Raw genomic sequence first — 17,325 nt, forward strand, 5'->3', positions numbered from 1 at the left:
AATTGTATTTTTGAATAAAAATATTCCTACATCTAAATTAGATGAGTTTGTTGACTTTGAACATACGATTTAAGATCCATTCGCCACATAGTTATAAATAAATAAATCAAATATGTTATCTATCTTAAATATAATCAAATATTAATTATTAAATAAATGCGCTAACATGTTTTTTACTGATATATATGTGAGTGTACGTGAATAATGTGTGGTTCATTAATTTTAGGATTACCCACTTAACGTTAACTTAACGAAAGTACACATGTTGTACACGAATGTAAAACCTGAGGTACACATTTTGTATTAATGAAATTACAAGTACACATATTGCATTTTGTCCAAACTTCATGTACACAATATGTAATTTACTCTTTTTTAGCTTATTGCACTTTGTAATCCCGGACTTTGGCCCATTAGCAAATTAGACCCCACATTTTGAAACGTTATAGTTTGCAACTCTAAGTTTCAATTAGCTTTCAGTTTGTAACTCTGCCCCACACATCCGTTAAAAACAGCCGTTAACTTTAACTGTTTCAGAGGTAACAGTGTATATATTAGTTCCTAACAGCTGCTTTACGCTTTGTGACCCCTCAAATTTTATGTATTATATTTTTAAATAAATTCTTAACGCACACAATGATGTAAAAAAAAAAATTATAATATGTATTTAGATTTGGAATCTGATTTTTTTTTTTTTACATAAACGCTGTAACTTATTTTAAAATAAATACATAATAATATAAAAAACTAATATAATTTTACGAAATTCAAACTAATATAAAAAACTAAATCGGTATTAAATTAAACATTAATCTAAATTAATTAACAGTAAACTGACTTTTATACTATTAAAAACATAAGATATAAATAATAGAAAAATTTATCTCATACAGGTTTAAAAAAAATAAGTAAATGTAGATAAGAGTGACAATATTAAATTCAACCCGACAACCTGCACGAATTCAATCCGGAAAATACGAATTTAGGTTAGAGTTTTTTAAGTTCGGGTTGAATTCGGGTCACCCGAAATCGACACAAAAAAGTGTCATTATCTGATTATCCGAAATTGACTCGAAATTACGAATTTATAATATAAATATCTTACGTATTTATATACATATATTTATTGTATTATTTATAAGTTAAATTTAATAAAAAAAATTCAATTTAATAGAAAATATTTTATTTGAATGAAAATGATATTTATTTGTTTATTATTAGAAAAAATATATTAATATATAACTATGAGTCGGTTCGTGTTCAGATTACCCATGAGTAGTTGGTTCGGATTCAGGTTGAGTATTTTGATCCACTAGCATGGGATAACATCATAGGATTTCGGTCATATTACGTTGGCCTTCGGGATCGGAGTAATGATTAACTGGGACAGTCGGGGCATTCCTATTTCATAGTCAGAGGTGAAATTATTGAATTTATGAAAGACGAACAACTGCGAAAGCATTTGCCAAGGATGTTTTCATTAATCAAGAACGAAAGCTGGGGGCTCGAAGACTATCAGATACCGTCCCAGTCTCAACCATAAACGATGCCGACCAGGAATCAGGGGATGTTGCTTTTAGGACTCGACTGACACCTTATGAGAAATCAAAATTTTGAATTCGGCGGGAGTATGGTCGCAAAACTGAAACTTAAAGAAATTGACGGAAGGGCACCACTAGGAGTGAAGGCTGTGGTTTAATTTGACTCAACTCGGGGAAACTTAACAAACTGCGAGCTCTTTCTTGATTCTATGGGTGGTGGTGCATAGCTGTTTTTAGTTGGTGGAGCGATTTGTCTGGTTAATTTCGTTAACAAACAAGATCTCAACCTGCTAACTAGCTATGTGGAGGTACATCTTCACGGCCAGCTTATGACCTTTTAGGCCACAGAAGTTTGAGGTAATAACAGGTCTGTGATAGTCGTAAATGTTCTGGGCCGCACGCGCATTACACTGATGTATTTAACGAGTCTATAGTGTTGATCAACAGGTCCGGAAAATCTTTGAAATTTCATCGTGATAGGGATAGATCATTGCAATTGTTGATCTTAAATGAGGAATTTCTGGTAAACACGAGTCATTAACCTGCGTTGACTACATCCTGCCCTTTGAACACACCTTCTTCGGATTGCGGCGACGTGGGCGGTTAGGAACGAGTTATCGCAGTAATATAATTTTCTTTGTTTTAAAAAAACTATTTCATGATAATAAATTGTATATGATAGAAAATATAAAAATAACTATTCATCGTGTATTTAAAATTATTTATTATTTTGATAATGTATAAAATAAAAAAATATATTTTTACTTAAATATAATAACTGAACACACATATGATTTATAATTTGATTACCTATTTTTTTATAATATTAATTTTAAAGATATAAATAAATATGAAATATCATTATTAAACTTATACTGTATATTTAAATTATTGAAAAAATAAATAAAATTATTCTAAAATAATCTCAATTTTGAAAATAGTAAATAAATATATCTCATAAAATAAAACCTAAATTTAAATTTTTAAAAAATTGGGTAATAAATATGAGTTGTGAATAGAAGAGAGAGGAATCGGCAGTGTTTTGTTTGATAGCAAGAGGGAGGGAGAAAGATGTCGAGCAAGGTGGCGGTAGGATGCGAGGCGGTGGTAGGAAGCCTGACGCCTTCAAAGAAGAAGGATTATAGAGTTACCAACAGGCTCCAGGAGGGCAAGAGACCTCTATACGCCGTCGTTTTCAACTTCCTTGATTCTCGCTACTTCAATCTCTTCGCTACCGTCGGCGGCAATCGGGTAAGACTCGCCGCTGCATGCGATAACCAATCCTGTACTTGTATTTGAATTTGTTATCTAATATAGGCTGCCACTAGAAACAGTAATTTAATGCTGCCTAGGGGTTTGCAGGCTGGTTGGGCTAAATAGGGCTAAATATTTGTTCACGATTTATGACCCAAAGTTTAGACTCCAGATTTTATTTAAGGATTATATATACAACTAGGGCTGAATCCGTTCTTCATCCATAAAATTCCTCGTATATAGTACCCATTGATGTTAAGGTCATCATTTCCACTGCCTAGAGCTCTGATGAATGCTCAAGTTGCCGACTACACATACAGTATTCTTCTGGAGTATTTCATTATCATCCATTACTTCTTTTTAAATAGATTAGTCCAACTATTATTTATTGACCCTACTTGGTTGATTTTAGTTACTGTTAATTTATTACCAAAGTGTACATTTGGTGTTAATTATATTCTTAATAAAAACAATTTTTTTTGAAATGAAATAAAAGTTATTCTGAGTTTTTTATTTTGGTATCAGGACTTGCCATTAATTATTAATAGAAGATCATTACGGATTCGTTACATTAAAACGTGTTAATTATAATCGGCTATTCTAAAATCTTATGCTCTTACAATATATTACTGTATGAGAGTCACCGGTCACTAATTATATCTTATTTTTTATATTGATCGTGTGATATTGTGCTTTTCAGTGTAAATGAACATCACGGCTAACATGGCTAATTAAAACATATGATTTACTCTAAAAAAATAATTTTTATAAGAAAATTCTCAGTCCAAATAATGCACCTCGAGTTCTGATCATCCAATTGATTGCTAGAGGGCACCTTCACTGTTGAGACCGGCCTTGCAATCTTTAGAACACCGACTAAATGGTGACGCCCATTATGACTCTCATTGCTACAGAAGGGATGAGTATGGCTGCATTTTCATTTTTGTGTTTGTGTGCTTATATGTATCTATATATCGGAAATTATGGTATGAAGTGGTCAGGTTAGAGAATTTATTTTTCTTTCCTGGAAATTTCTGTTTTTAAGAAATTTTAATTATCAGACTTGTTCGATATTTTTCTCAAGTTACTTGTCATAGGAGAGCTAATCCTTGTCATTAAATTTAAACAAGATGTATTTAGTTTAAGCAAAATTATTGGATGTATGTGTGAGAGAGAAAGAGAGGGAGGGAGGGAGAGGGAGCGGGAGCGGGGAGAGAGAGCGAGATAGAGATAGAGAGAGGGAGGGAGGGAGAGGGAGCGAGAGAGAGAGTTGGGGGGGGGGGACGGGGGAGATTTTCTGTACATATAAGAGAACTTGTGTGCTTGTCCTCTGGATGTTCCTGTGATGCAAGGGAGGGCCTGAGTCCATTTGTTATTCTATAATTTGATTTTGCTTGTCTTGGGGTCCGGAGTTTAGGGAGAGTTTGGCATATTTAGTGTATTCCAGATTCTTGTGTTCAGTTAACTTTATTCAAGTTAGTAGGGAAGAAGCGCCTAAACCATCTCTGGTTTCTACTGCTTTAGCATTTTTTTTGGCAATTCAGGTGGGGAGGAATAGCAGAATCTTTGAAAATGAGTCAGCTTCGAATTATAATGTCTGGTTAAGAATTAAGTTTGGGTTGCTGCTTGGGTTTGTCGTACTAAAGGTGTCTAGAGTTATCACTTTTAGATCTTTCCAGGGAGGAATTGCTTTTTGTATGGGGAGTTTTTGTTGATCTTGTTCTGCTTGTCTTTTTTGTTTTCTTCTGCCTAAAGAGAGGGATCTGAATTTTGTTTGAGGCCAATTTTGGGCCTCTGTTTCTTTCTCAAGAAAGAAAAGAAACAGAAAAGAGAACATGTGTATTTTAAGTGCTTAAATAAATACATACATTATGGAGGAAAGAAATGGAACAAAAGGGTTAATGATTTTTTTGGGAGATGGCAAAGGAAAATGAGGATGTGTGGGAAAGCTTTATGTAAGAAGGGGGATTAACAGGCTTTGCGATGGTGAGAGACCTCTCTATGACATTTTAAATCTTCGTCGAGTCCCCATATCCTTTTCCTACTTGGGCAAGATCAGTCGGCTATAAATGTCTCATTGAGTGTTATACTATTTGCTAGTCAAACCAGCGTAAACCGGGTTTCTCATCCTGGATCACAATCCCATTAGTCCTGCTTCACTGTGGACCACATGATTCAAATCCCTGAATCCGGCGCTCCACAAAAAATAAAGGAGATAAGCACACTAAACAGTAGTGGTCCTAGAGAGAAAAAAAGGAAGGAGATTTGAAGCAACAACTTGAGACCGGTGACAACTCGCTGAAAATGTTATAAAATGTGGAAGGAAGAATAAGACACCAATTTCAGCAACAAAATAAATAAAAAGAAGAAGAAACCAATTGCTGTCATGGTGATGCCAAAGGCCCAAACATGATGCCGTATTCTGTTTCAAAAGTGTAATAGTAACTATTAACAGCCTCTTCAAATCGTCCCGCATATCTAATTGCTCTTGGGCGTGTCTGGAGCCTGTATGTGGCCTGTTGGGAGCTTGGTGAGGCTTTAGTTGGCCTGGGGTGGATCTAGTGGGGCCGCGGGTAGGTCCCGGGTGGGTGATGTCATACTAGAGGTGAGTGATGACCTATAGGGGGTGGGTCATTTCATATAGGGTGGTTTCTCTTGGTTTCTATTTAGTTTCTAAGTTATATTTATTTGATCATTTGTCTATGTGTGTGTGTGTGTGTGTAGTATGCACATATATGTGTATATGTGTATATATACATATATATATGTGTGTTTATCTATGTACATATATGTATATACACACATATATAGGCAAATATGTATATATTTGTTATTGTTGGTCTTCACATAAAATACTGGTTTAGAAAATGTCCACTATATGATGATTATACTTATGTTAATTCTGCTTGCTGAAGAGCTAAGCTCATAAAAAGACTTCGCTCATAATTTGGGAGCCCGTGAGAATTGCGAAGAAAATGGAGAGAAATTGTGAGAGGGAAGGGAGGGGGGAGGGGAAGAAAAGAGAGAATTTGCAAAAATACATTATAGGAGTCATAGTTCTACTCTACATATAATAACGTTACAACCGAAAGACTAGCTGCAAATAAAATCAAAACCTTAACTTCTGAGTTCTGACTCAACTACTTGACTTGACCTGTAAATTGTAATGCATCTGACATGTTAAGTTGTTAACTCTCAAAACAAACTTGTTACATTTGTAAGCTTACATTAGAGATATTCTACTCATGAATACTTACACCTGATTACTTCTTTATGTATATATTATGATGTCGAATTATGTATCACTTCACATGCATAGTTTTAATGTCCAGTGTTGTAGCCTATAGGGTATCGATCTTGTGTTGGTTACGGGGAGTTGAGGTTTAATCCCCAAAAAAAATCCTGCTTTGCCTTTTAAACAATAATTGTAATATCTAGCAAGTCAACTTTTTTGCAAAAGATCAGAAGAATTGTCAACTGCATGTCCCAATAGGCCAATCATTAAGTACTGCAGCTCTACTGTTATATACCTCTTCTTTTTGTTCCCTTTATTTGGAGGGTCGGGTTGGGGATTAAAAATGTAATGATCTAATCTCTGGGTTTGTTTCTTTATAATACTTTACTAGCCTTTAACCCCGTGCAAAGCACGGGTGGATATATGATTCATAATTTATTAATTATAATTTAATTTTTAACACCATTTTATTAATATTTTAGTATTAATAAATTGGATTTTAGTTAAATTATATTAACCAACTCGTTATATCTTCTAACGGAAATTTAGCTTTCACAATTTATTATCTATCTATAAATATTTTTCTATATTAATATGTGACAGTTTATTATTCAATTTAAATCAAATTTTTCATATTTCATATATCTTCATATGTTACGTAATGGCTCGTGTTTGTAATGAAATAGAATACGTAAGTGTTAAATTTCGAGTAGAATACGTTATAATTAAAAAGTTGCGTCTTTAATTGTTTATATGTATTTTAGACAAAAGATATTCAAAATTGTATATTTATAATTAGTTATACGTTTATCCATAAGTAATTTTTAATATTAATATATGTTATTAACAGTAGTTTCACCTTTTTTTAACTAATTATTATAAATTATATTTAAAAAGATATTAGTATATATAAGGAGTGTTTTTAGTATATGAAACTGTTTAATAGATATCTAGTTGTAGACTTTTAGTTTTAGAGGAGAGTACCGAACCAAAATTTTGTACGACTACAAATTATACCTATGTTGGCTTTTTATAGTATAGTATAGATTCTTGGCTTCTTTTTTGTTTGAACCTTTTTTTCTTAACAGGTGACTGTTTACCAGTGCCTTGAAGGGGGTGTTATTGCTGTACTGCAGTCGTATGTTGACGATGATGTAAGGGGATGGATGTAAATTAAAAAAGATTTGTAGTTCGTATCATATGTGTTATTGTGAGCTATATGTTCTTAGTGCATGCATAAATTGTGTTCTAAATTATAATTCAAAAGTACTGAATAGCTAATTTGTTTTGTCGAGTAGAAGGATGAGTCTTTTTACACAGTGACCTGGGCATGTACCCTTGATGGGGCACCACTATTGGTGGCAGGAGGAATAAATGGTATAATTCGAGTCATCGATGTTGGAAATGAGAAGATACACAAGGTATGTACCTCTACATGACGACTTCCGCTCTTAATTTTTTTGTTCTACAAAGTGTGAAGAAACCCACAGCTGTTACAATTTACGTAGAAAACCAGCATCACCTATAGTTTAATATTTTAGTGATTTGGAGGAATTATTGCCCAAATTTCTCTGAAGGACTTGAACAATATAAGTTTGAAACTAGATACAGTATTGCTAAGCCCTAGTTGAAATTTTTAAAGAAAATAAGCTGGCAAGGTTCCAACTTACCAGGCCTGACGAACTTTTTCCTCATTCCTGCGATGAAACCATAATATGATCATAAAAGATAAATGGGACTTTATTTTGGGACTGAACTAGTATTAAACATAGAAGAGAGTCTCCGCTCTCATGTTTGGACACTGTAAATGTATTTTATACTCTCATTTTCGTGGCACATGGAAATATGTCAAGAGGAGTCTATTAGGTGGTAGAATTGTGAAACTGGTATAGTTTCTTCACATCCACCTGAAGAGTGAAGAGATGGGTAATCTTCTCATCATTTAATCTGATAATAAAAGGTGCCTTTTCCTGGACACTTGCCCTTGTTTGACATGCTTGTTTATTATGTGAATTCTCACCCAAATGCAGTCCTTTGTTGGTCACGGTGACTCAATAAATGAAATCAGAACCCAGATCTTGAAGCCATCACTCGTGTTGTCTGCTAGCAAAGTAAGCATCATGACTTTTGTCATCATTTTTATTTCCCTGACCTTATTAACGTCTTCTTTATATTGCTCATAAATATGTCATGCCCGATACTATGGAATAGGATGAATCTGTTCGGCTGTGGAATGTCCATACTGGAATATGCATTCTAATATTTGCTGGAGCTGGAGGACATCGAAATGAAGTCTTGAGTGTGGTATTGTGGGAACTGCAATGACTTCTATTTATCAATAAATTTAAATTTCCGTTGCCATCCTTTATAGAACTGATATATTGCCTTGTGAGATGATGCTTTGATTTACATATGGTTCGGTGCTAATATTTCAGGACTTTCATCCTTCAGATATATATCGCATTGCAAGTTGTGGTATGGACAACACTGTCAAAATCTGGTCAATGAAAGGTAACTTATCATGTCCCATTTTATCATTATCATATTTACTGTAGGTTCTATTATATAACATCCAAGCACATAAAGAGTCCATGCTAGGTACGGCCATTTATATTAAAAAATAAATAAATCCAAGACTTTACTTGAAATTATTGATAACTAAATCATGATTAAAAATATTCTCTTTTTTACTGTCAGAAGTGCTGTTTATAAAAAAATTATTTTTATAACCAACTGTAAATTTTACCCTGATTCAAAATTTTATATTTATTTTAATTCACATATGCTCTCTGGAATTATATTCATAGTAATATATCGGTTTTTAATTCAACTATAATCATCTAGCATCTAGACTCCTCTTAAAGTTTCGTATTAATATCTTGAGCCCCTTATCTTAGCCGTTTCTTAAGCAGGCCATAAGCCCAAAGTACTGACTACAAATCGACTGACGATGGAAGATCTTCATTTTGGCTTTAATAGCAGGGGTGGCGCGGGGGGAGCTAGGAGCGAGCGACCGCACAGGGTCCCCCGAAAATAAAGGGCCCCTAAATTTATGAATCCATGTATATATACATATTGAAATTTAACCGAAAAAAAGAGTTAGTTTTACATATTGAAGCGTTAATTATTTTTTTACAAAATATGCAAGAAGAACATACTTAAGTGAATTTTGAATTTTTGAATATACTTCTTGTTTATAACGTGTTTCTAAAGTTCATTATTAAAAACAATTATTTAATATTATATTAAAGTGAAAATTAGGGCCCCTAATTTGACATTTCGCATAGGGCCCCCAATATTTTTGCCTCGCCCCTGTTTAGTATAGTATAGATAGATATATGATTGGGGCGCACAATGTTCCCATATTGATCGGATCCAATATTAATTCAATGCACTGGAAGGGGGTGGGAAAAAGGGTAAAAGAGGGGATAAATACCTCTATGCTGAGAATCGGCAAAACACTCAATAAATCCTCATATTTAATTCATATAATTCAACTCTATTTAACTAAAATTGCAAGAGTTTGTATAGATGATTGATTACTTGGGAGCCAAGTACTTTCTTAAAAAACTAAAACTCTATGAACAGCTACTACTAATACTCTAATCTAGAAGTTTCCTAAACATACTTAGTATAATAATTATTAGTACTCTACCAAGTATAACTTATTTTGAATCTGAATTATAATGTAATATGCGCACAAAATAATTTGATTATTCCTCGTTCCGTGTCATTCTCTTTTCCTTTGAAAAAAAACTTGACCACAAGTTTTATAGTAAAGAAGAAACCATAATCCTCGAATAGGATTCCACTCACTTTCAGCATGAACTTCTGGAAGCAAGCGAGATATATCATTGACATCTTTGACTTTGTAAAACCATTGAGGAATAATGACAATGTGAGTTGTTTGAAAGCATTCTTTGACATCTTTAAGGGCTGCTTGAACTCAGTATTGTCCTCGTGCATAATCTTCACTTCATCAAAATCATCATCTTGTGGTCTGGTTCCGTGTATATTTGTGTATTATACTGAGGAGGTGAAAAGTTCTTCATCAACTTGTAAATTCAAATCATATCCATAAGTGTTCTTATCTATTATAATACCCGGAGTTATCTATTATAAAACTATTGAGGAATAATGACAATGTGAGTTGTTTGAAAGCATTCATCTTTAAGGGCTGCTTCAACTCAGTATTGTCCTCGTGCATAATCTTCGCTTCATCAAAATCATCATCTTGTGGTCTGGTGCCATGTATATTGGTGTATTATACTGAGGAGGTGAAAAGTTCTTCATCAACTTGTACATTCAAATCATCTCCATAAGTGTTCTTATCTATTATAATACCTGGAGTTGTCACATTCGATATCTCCATAATACAAGATTCTATGGGCTTTGCAATTTGATGCATAATTCTCTAAAGAGCTTTGCTTGATTTTTAAGAATTTTCTCATTTTCATCATAAATGCTCACGTTCTAGTTGTTCAGTAGTTAGAATGACGAGGATAGGATTGTTGATAGCCATTTTTTATAGCACAAAGTAATTCATCAAGTTGTGAAACTTGGATCTTGAGTACTTTAGGAAGACATAATTGCATAATTTGACAGACTATTTGGCCTAATACAGAAATATCTGAAGATTCAAGGCCGTTCAGTTGTTTTAGAACTGCTGTGTGGTGGCTGCTGGATAAGAGTTTATTGGTGTATGGGTGGATGAACAGTGACTCTTGATACCATTTGGTGCCGGACGGGTGGGAAAAAGGGCAAAAGAGGAGATAAGGACCTATCCCACAGAGAATCTAGCAGAACACTCAGTAAATAGTTTTAATTTATAAAACTCAACTCTATTCAATAGTTAAAGATGATGAGTCTATAAAGATAATTGATTACTCGGAGATTAGTAAGATCCTAAGAGAACTAAAACTCTATGAATAGCTACTACCATAATGAATTAAAGGAAGCAAATCCTTCTATCAGACTAATACTACAATTAAGAATCTTCCTAAATATATTTAATATAATTATAATACTTAATTAATTATAAGTTATAACTAATTTTAGATCTGAATAATGTAAAATAAACATAAATTAATATAATTATTCCTTGTCCTTCACCGGAAAGAATTATATGGTTTTGCATTCTTGTCCCAGATTGATGGGTTTTTTCATTTATTATCTCGTTTTAGTATATTTAAGTGGTTCTATAATATTATATCTCCCCTGTAAGCTACGTCAAGGTTTGAATTGAAAATTTAGAGGTCTTGCAAATGTCTTCAGATTAGAAAATGGAAGTTACAATCTCTAAAAGAGTAGTCAAATATATATACCCTATGATAAAGTGTTCTTCATGTTTCCCACCTAAATTTCCCTTTATAATATCTTCCTACTTAACTAAAATTACTATATTTCCCTCTTTTTTCTCCTCCCACTTAATTAAACTATTATTCTCCGTCTCTCATCTGACTTTGTTTTAGCTATTATATATTCTTTTTTATCTCCGTCCCCCCTCCCAATGTCTCTCTCATTTTCTTCCCTGTCTCCTCTTTAATATTCAATTTTTTCCGTATCTTTATATTCTTAATTTTCCTTATCAAGCATTTCACCCATTTTCTCATCAAATCATTTATTCATTCTATTACATTCTAGATTAGTCTTTCCCCATTCTTGTTTTTTCTCCACTTTTTATAGACATTAATTTTCGATCGTTCTTTCTTTCGAGCCGGCTGGTCCAGAGCAGTTAAATGTTAATAGCATACAGCGTAAAAAAAGTGTTCGATGATAAATACACTAGAATGTATCATTTTTTGAGTAGTCCTTTAGCATTGGCATAAAAAATTTAGGGTTAAGGTCATCCAACGAAATAACCCTTTAGTATGATCTAACAATCAAATTACGAATAATTCTTCTTTAGATAATCCGTAATATAAATGGCATTGAGATGAATTTTGTTACATTACTTTTATTTTCTTAAACACAACATATTAAAGATTTTTTTTTAACAATCTTATCTGTGATTAGTTTCACTAGTTTCATTACAACCGAATAAGTCATTAGTTAACAAATATTCTTTATTTACTTACGGAATTTTAATATCAAGTAAATTTTAATATCGAATAATAATCATATTTTGGCATGTGGTAGAGTACAACATCATAATTTAATGTTAAAAGTTTCAAACTAACTTGTGTGGACAATTATTTTTGCATGAAACATCTGTAACCTTTTAATGACAAAAGAAAATTATTTTATATATTATTTTCATACTTTTACTATATTTATAAAATAATTGGAGGAAAATTTTGTTCTTTTAAACTAAATATAAATTACAACTAAATGTAATCTAAAACATGAATTATAATATATTGACTATGAGAATGAAATAGTTGTCCAGCCCAAAAACATTAACACATAATCAATTAAATTATTATTTGTTTTTATGTTCAAAAATCACAAACAATAATGAAAATTACTTATTATAATTTGTTTAGTCATTTCAATTATGTTTTCATAAAAATAATAAATATTTTGATGATATAAAATTATTATAATAAATGGAATAGTCCTAATATTACCCATTTTTTGTTTTATATGTATTTTATATCATAATATAATAATCAAATATATTTTTAAAAATATCGTGCGTTGGCAAGGGTATATTATCTTGTTCCATTTGTTTTATATTGTCCCATGGTCATAGTCATTTTGAACCAGTGTAAGTGGAAATTATACATTATACATAAATAAACAAGGAAATTAAATATTATATTTGAGACCAAAGGGACATTTATGGAAAAATAGACGGAATTGGCAAATAGGGAACAGAGGGGTAATATAAAATATTTTTGGGTGAATCGTATCCAAGACAAGCTTGCAAAAATATACACATGGGAAAGTGAGCGAGGAGAACCCATGATTTGTTTAGGAATAAGATTCTTATAAAATTTCTGTAGAGATTTGGTTTATATAAGACTCATAATTTTACTATTTTTCTTTTGTTTTTTAAATAGAAATGTTTGGCCATGAGGGTGTATATTGAATAAGAAAACTAGACAAAATTAGGAATCAGACTATTTTTTCCGTCTGTTTGTATGGAGGTTAAATCAGCCTTACAATGATTTCAGTTATAATTTTGAGTTTCTTATCTTAGTGGTTTCCGTCTGTTTGTATGGAGGTTAAATCAGCCTTACAATGATTTCAGTTATAATTTTGAGTTTCTTATCTTAGTGGTAATTCTCAAAGTCCACGTCATGTTTACATTCATAGCTAAATTTACATTCTTACATAGGTTGATTCTTACATAGGTTGGTGGTGTTAAGCACATGCATAATCTTTACTTGCATGCCCAGAACCTAGATGATGACACTTAAAGATGCTTCATATAATTACAAATGAATCCGAAGTGGTCATCTCTTATAATTTTGTGTAAATAGTAGAGTTTTCATCCATAGGACTATATTAAGATAAACCTGAAAAATTTACCTATTCTATGTATGCTAAAAAAGTTAACACAATCTTAACATATTATGGTTCTTTGATCAATAATATTATTACCAGTTTGTTCTTTAGTCCTTACCAAGAATGAATGTGTCTTCATGTAGACTTCTGGACTTATGTGGAGAAATCTTTTACATGGACTGACCTTCCATCAAAGTTCCCTACTAAATATGTGCAGTTTCCGGTATGCTTCCTCTTCCGTCCTCCTCATTTCTTCCCCATTCCTCATCTAGATGTTCACTAAAACAAATCTGAGGTCATTCTATTGTTCCAGGTGTTTATAGCCTCAATACATACAAACTATGTTGATTGCAATAGGTGGCTTGGTGATTTTATCATGTCCAAGGTGCATTTCTACTTCATATACTTTATATTGATGATTTCATGACTCCGAGTTCGAAAGTATCAAGCAGTGTTGGTTACGGCTTTTTGAAATGTTATTACATTGCAGAGTGTGGACAATGAAATTGTATTATGGGAGCCAATTATGAAAGATCAGTCGCCTGGGGAGGTTAGACGTGTATAATCTTCATATCTTTTGGTTCTAGCATAAATGAAACCATTTGATAGTCATAATTCCTAAATTAAATCTTGCTGTTCTAAATGCTTTCGGTGTAGGGTTCTGTTGACATCCTCCAAAAATATCCTGTTCCAGAATGTGACATATGGTTTATTAAGTTTTCATGTGATTTCCATTACAATGCTGCTGCTATAGGTAAATACTAAAACAACTTTCGAACTGTTCTGTTTTCTAATTCAACTTTAAAATTCGGGAATATCAGACTTGTTAACCAAATAACCTGATTGCCAGGAAATAGAGAGGGGAAGATCTTTGTTTGGGAATTGCAGTCTAGCCCCCCTGCTCTTATTGCAAGGTTTATTTATAGTTGTTTAGTGGTTCTTCAATTGAATCATCCTTTTAAGTAACATTTTTAGTAGGCAGTTAATTTAGGCATCTGATTGCCCTTCTTATGTTTTTGTTAGGTTGTCTCATGGACAGTCAAAATCTCCTATTAGGCAGACTGCAATGTCCTTTGATGGAAGGTAAGTGATATGCAGCTACACGTGAATTGTGTTTAAAATCTCAGTGAGATCTGAGTCCTATGTAATTAACATGTTAACATATTTTCTCATGTTAAGTGTTTGTACTTGTTTAACTCAGCACAATCCTCAGCTGCTGTGAAGACGGAACAATTTGGCGTTGGGATGTAGTGGCAACTTCATAGGCTCTGCTGGTATTACTTAAGATAACCAGCAATATATCATAGTTGTCAAACCATTTATGTTGTCATGTTTTTTTAGTTTCTATTAGTGCAGGCTAGTATCCTGTGGAAGATTGAAGATCTGAGTAGAGTAAATGTTTGTTAACTTAAAGTATGTTGTCGATAAAATTTATTTTTTAATTTGTTTTTATCTTTGGAAGCTTGGGTTTCGAACAAATATTTTCCTTTGCCTGAGAAGAAAAAAGAGGGGAAGTTACCGACCAGGTTCTCTGCCTCTCTGGACTCCGGTAGTATGGTAGTAAGGTTAATTACGTACATAATGATTTGTGCACAAGGGGATTCTATTCGAGTTTGACTTGAAGAGCTAAAGCTCGAAGTTCAGCTTAACAAAAGTTCAATATAATTGAACTACACGCTACTTAATATAGAGAAAAGTTTGAACGAGTTTTTTGGGAAGTGTTCGGCCTGAGTTTTCAGTTACATATATTTAAAATGATGAAAAAAAATATTTATCAGTAATAAATCATAACTTTTAATTTTAGATAAAAATAAATTATGATTCCTTTTGCAAGTCAGAACTACTTGTCCAGTTTTGACTTTTGGCTTGGTATTTGTTTAGTTGCATTGTTGTATTGTTCGTGAGTGTTATTTGGTCGTTTGATCTTCTTGTGTATCTTTCACATATTTTTCATCAAACCATATTCTTACTTTTTATTCCTCCAACATATTTATATTTTGATATTAACAAAATTTTATATAATTATTTTTACAGAGATGAGATGAAATGTTGGTGAGCCACATGTGCAGTGATTTATGTTCTAGATCTTGACCGCTTTTAAATTGGGTTTTACAGCGGAGTTGAAGATTCTGCCATGTATAATATTTTTGTTTGATTTGTATTTTGTATGGAAAGTTCTATATGTAATATCATTTTTTATTATAGTATTTTTATGTTTTTATGTTTTGTTAATATGTATTTGTATGGTAGGGTTTCATATGTGATGCCACTTTTATTAGATTATATTTATTAATGTGTTTTATATTAGGTCTTTTCTCGTATGTGTTAAGTCAAGTAATAATTTTTTCAATCAAATTTAAATATGTTTTGAAATTTTTTTGATTAAAATAATTTTGTGATGTTAAGTATTTATTAAATGTGAATTAAATTAACAAAAATTGTCATGTTTATGTATTATATTAAAAAAAAATTTTTGAACACACGCACATCAATGCACGTATTTAGATTTAGATTTTGAAAATATATTTAAAATTTGGAATTTTGCAGCAGAACTGAGTGGTTCTGAGGGTCTATTTTAAGGACGAGTTCCCTCTTTATTTTAATGATATATCAAAATAAGTTACTAATTTAAAAATTTATATTAATTATTAAAAATTATACGCTTCATAATGATTATTCACTCTGTTTTGAAATATAAGTCGTTTGATTTTTTGACAAATACTTTAAGTCTTTTAACCGCATAGTTAAAATCATTATTGTTGGAATTTTTTTTTGAATAAAAATATATGATTAATATCATAATTCAGAAATTTATTTTTAAAATTAATAATTTTAACTATATGATCAAAGATTTAGAAGCATGTGTTAAAAAGTGAAGTGATTGTCAAAATACAGAGGGAGCACAAAATCCGCATTTTGTTAAATTGCTTTAGAGCTTATTGCAATTTGTAACCCCACACTTTAGCTGATTAGCAAATCAGACCCCGCATTTTGAAACGTGACGGTTTGTAACCCTAAATTTCATTTAGCTTTCGGTTTGTAACCCTGGCTCACACATCCATTAAAAACAGCCATTAACTTTAACTGTTTGAGAGATAACAGTGTGTATATGAGTTTCTAACGTGACCCCTCAAAATTTATGTATCATATTTGGAAATTATTTTTGAACGCACACAACGATGTAAAACAATTTAAAATAATTTTTAAAATACGTATTTAGATTTAGAATCTGAAAATTTATTTATTTTTACATAAACGATGTAACTTATTTTAAAATTTTAAAATAAATACATATTTTAAAAATTATTTGTAATTTAATATATATTATTGTGTGTGTTCAGAAATAATTTTAAAATATAATACATAAATTTTGAGAGATCACAGGGGGTAAAGTAGCTGTTAAAAACTAATATACAGACAGTTACCTCTCAAACAGTTAAAGTTAGCGGCTGTTTTTAACGGATGTGTGGGCCAGAGTTACAAACCGAAAACTAAATGAAACTTAGGGTTACAAACTGTCACATTTCAAAGTGTGATGTCTGATTTGCTAATCAGCCAAAGTGTGAGGTTACAAAGTGCAATAAGCTCATTGCTTTATTGTTTTTTCATCTTCTCCGACCCATTTGGTGGTGAAGACTGTTCTGAATGATTTATCTCGGGTTTTATATCAAATTGCCCACCGAACTCAACAAAATATATCAAATAGCTACCCGATCTCCACGACGACTCATTTATACCACTATAATACTGCTATATATCATTCTGTCAACTTTAAAAAAAAACCTAACGGCAAACGTTAAGTTCTGTGTCCTAAAACATCCTTAAAGCAAGGGAGAACACATT

The 17,325-nt window shown here is 32.0% G+C and overlaps 1 protein-coding gene across 3 annotated transcripts; it reads left to right on the forward strand.

Annotated features, from left to right (window-relative positions):
- The first annotated feature begins 2,550 nt into the window (after positions 1–2,550).
- On the forward strand, positions 2,551–15,689 carry LOC108210684 (polycomb group protein FIE1). 3 transcript variants are annotated; one of them, XM_017382070.2, is made up of 14 exons: positions 2,552–2,792; positions 7,119–7,184; positions 7,329–7,451; positions 8,061–8,141; positions 8,242–8,334; positions 8,466–8,541; positions 13,626–13,705; positions 13,796–13,867; positions 13,973–14,032; positions 14,140–14,236; positions 14,333–14,396; positions 14,506–14,565; positions 14,684–14,756; positions 15,517–15,689. In XM_017382070.2, the coding sequence occupies exons 1-13, from the start codon at positions 2,613–2,615 to the stop codon at positions 14,745–14,747; spliced, it is 1,116 nt and encodes a 371-aa protein (XP_017237559.1). In that variant the 5' UTR covers positions 2,552–2,612; the 3' UTR covers positions 14,748–14,756; positions 15,517–15,689. The 3 variants fall into 3 exon arrangements, with proteins under 3 accessions (XP_017237560.1, XP_017237559.1, XP_017237558.1); XM_017382069.2 differs by lacking the exon at positions 15,517–15,689 and having other exon boundaries at positions 14,684–14,943; XM_017382071.2 differs by lacking the exons at positions 7,119–7,184; positions 15,517–15,689 and having other exon boundaries at positions 2,551–2,792; positions 14,684–14,943.
- The last annotated feature ends 1,636 nt before the right edge of the window (positions 15,690–17,325 follow it).

Source organism: Daucus carota, chromosome 3, assembly GCF_001625215.2.
Source record: "Daucus carota subsp. sativus chromosome 3, DH1 v3.0, whole genome shotgun sequence".
Lineage (NCBI taxonomy): Eukaryota > Viridiplantae > Streptophyta > Magnoliopsida > Apiales > Apiaceae > Daucus > Daucus carota.

Bases quoted from the DNA above. Each gene is read 5' to 3' on its own strand.
- LOC108210684 (XM_017382070.2), top strand. From the start codon at position 2,613: ATGTCGAGCAAGGTGGCGGTAGGATGCGAGGCGGTGGTAGGAAGCCTG. The intron at 2,793-7,118 runs GTAAGACTCGCC...TTTTCTTAACAG, and splicing joins CTACCGTCGGCGGCAATCGG to GTGACTGTTTACCAGTGCCT. The intron at 7,185-7,328 runs GTAAGGGGATGG...TTTGTCGAGTAG, and splicing joins AGTCGTATGTTGACGATGAT to AAGGATGAGTCTTTTTACAC.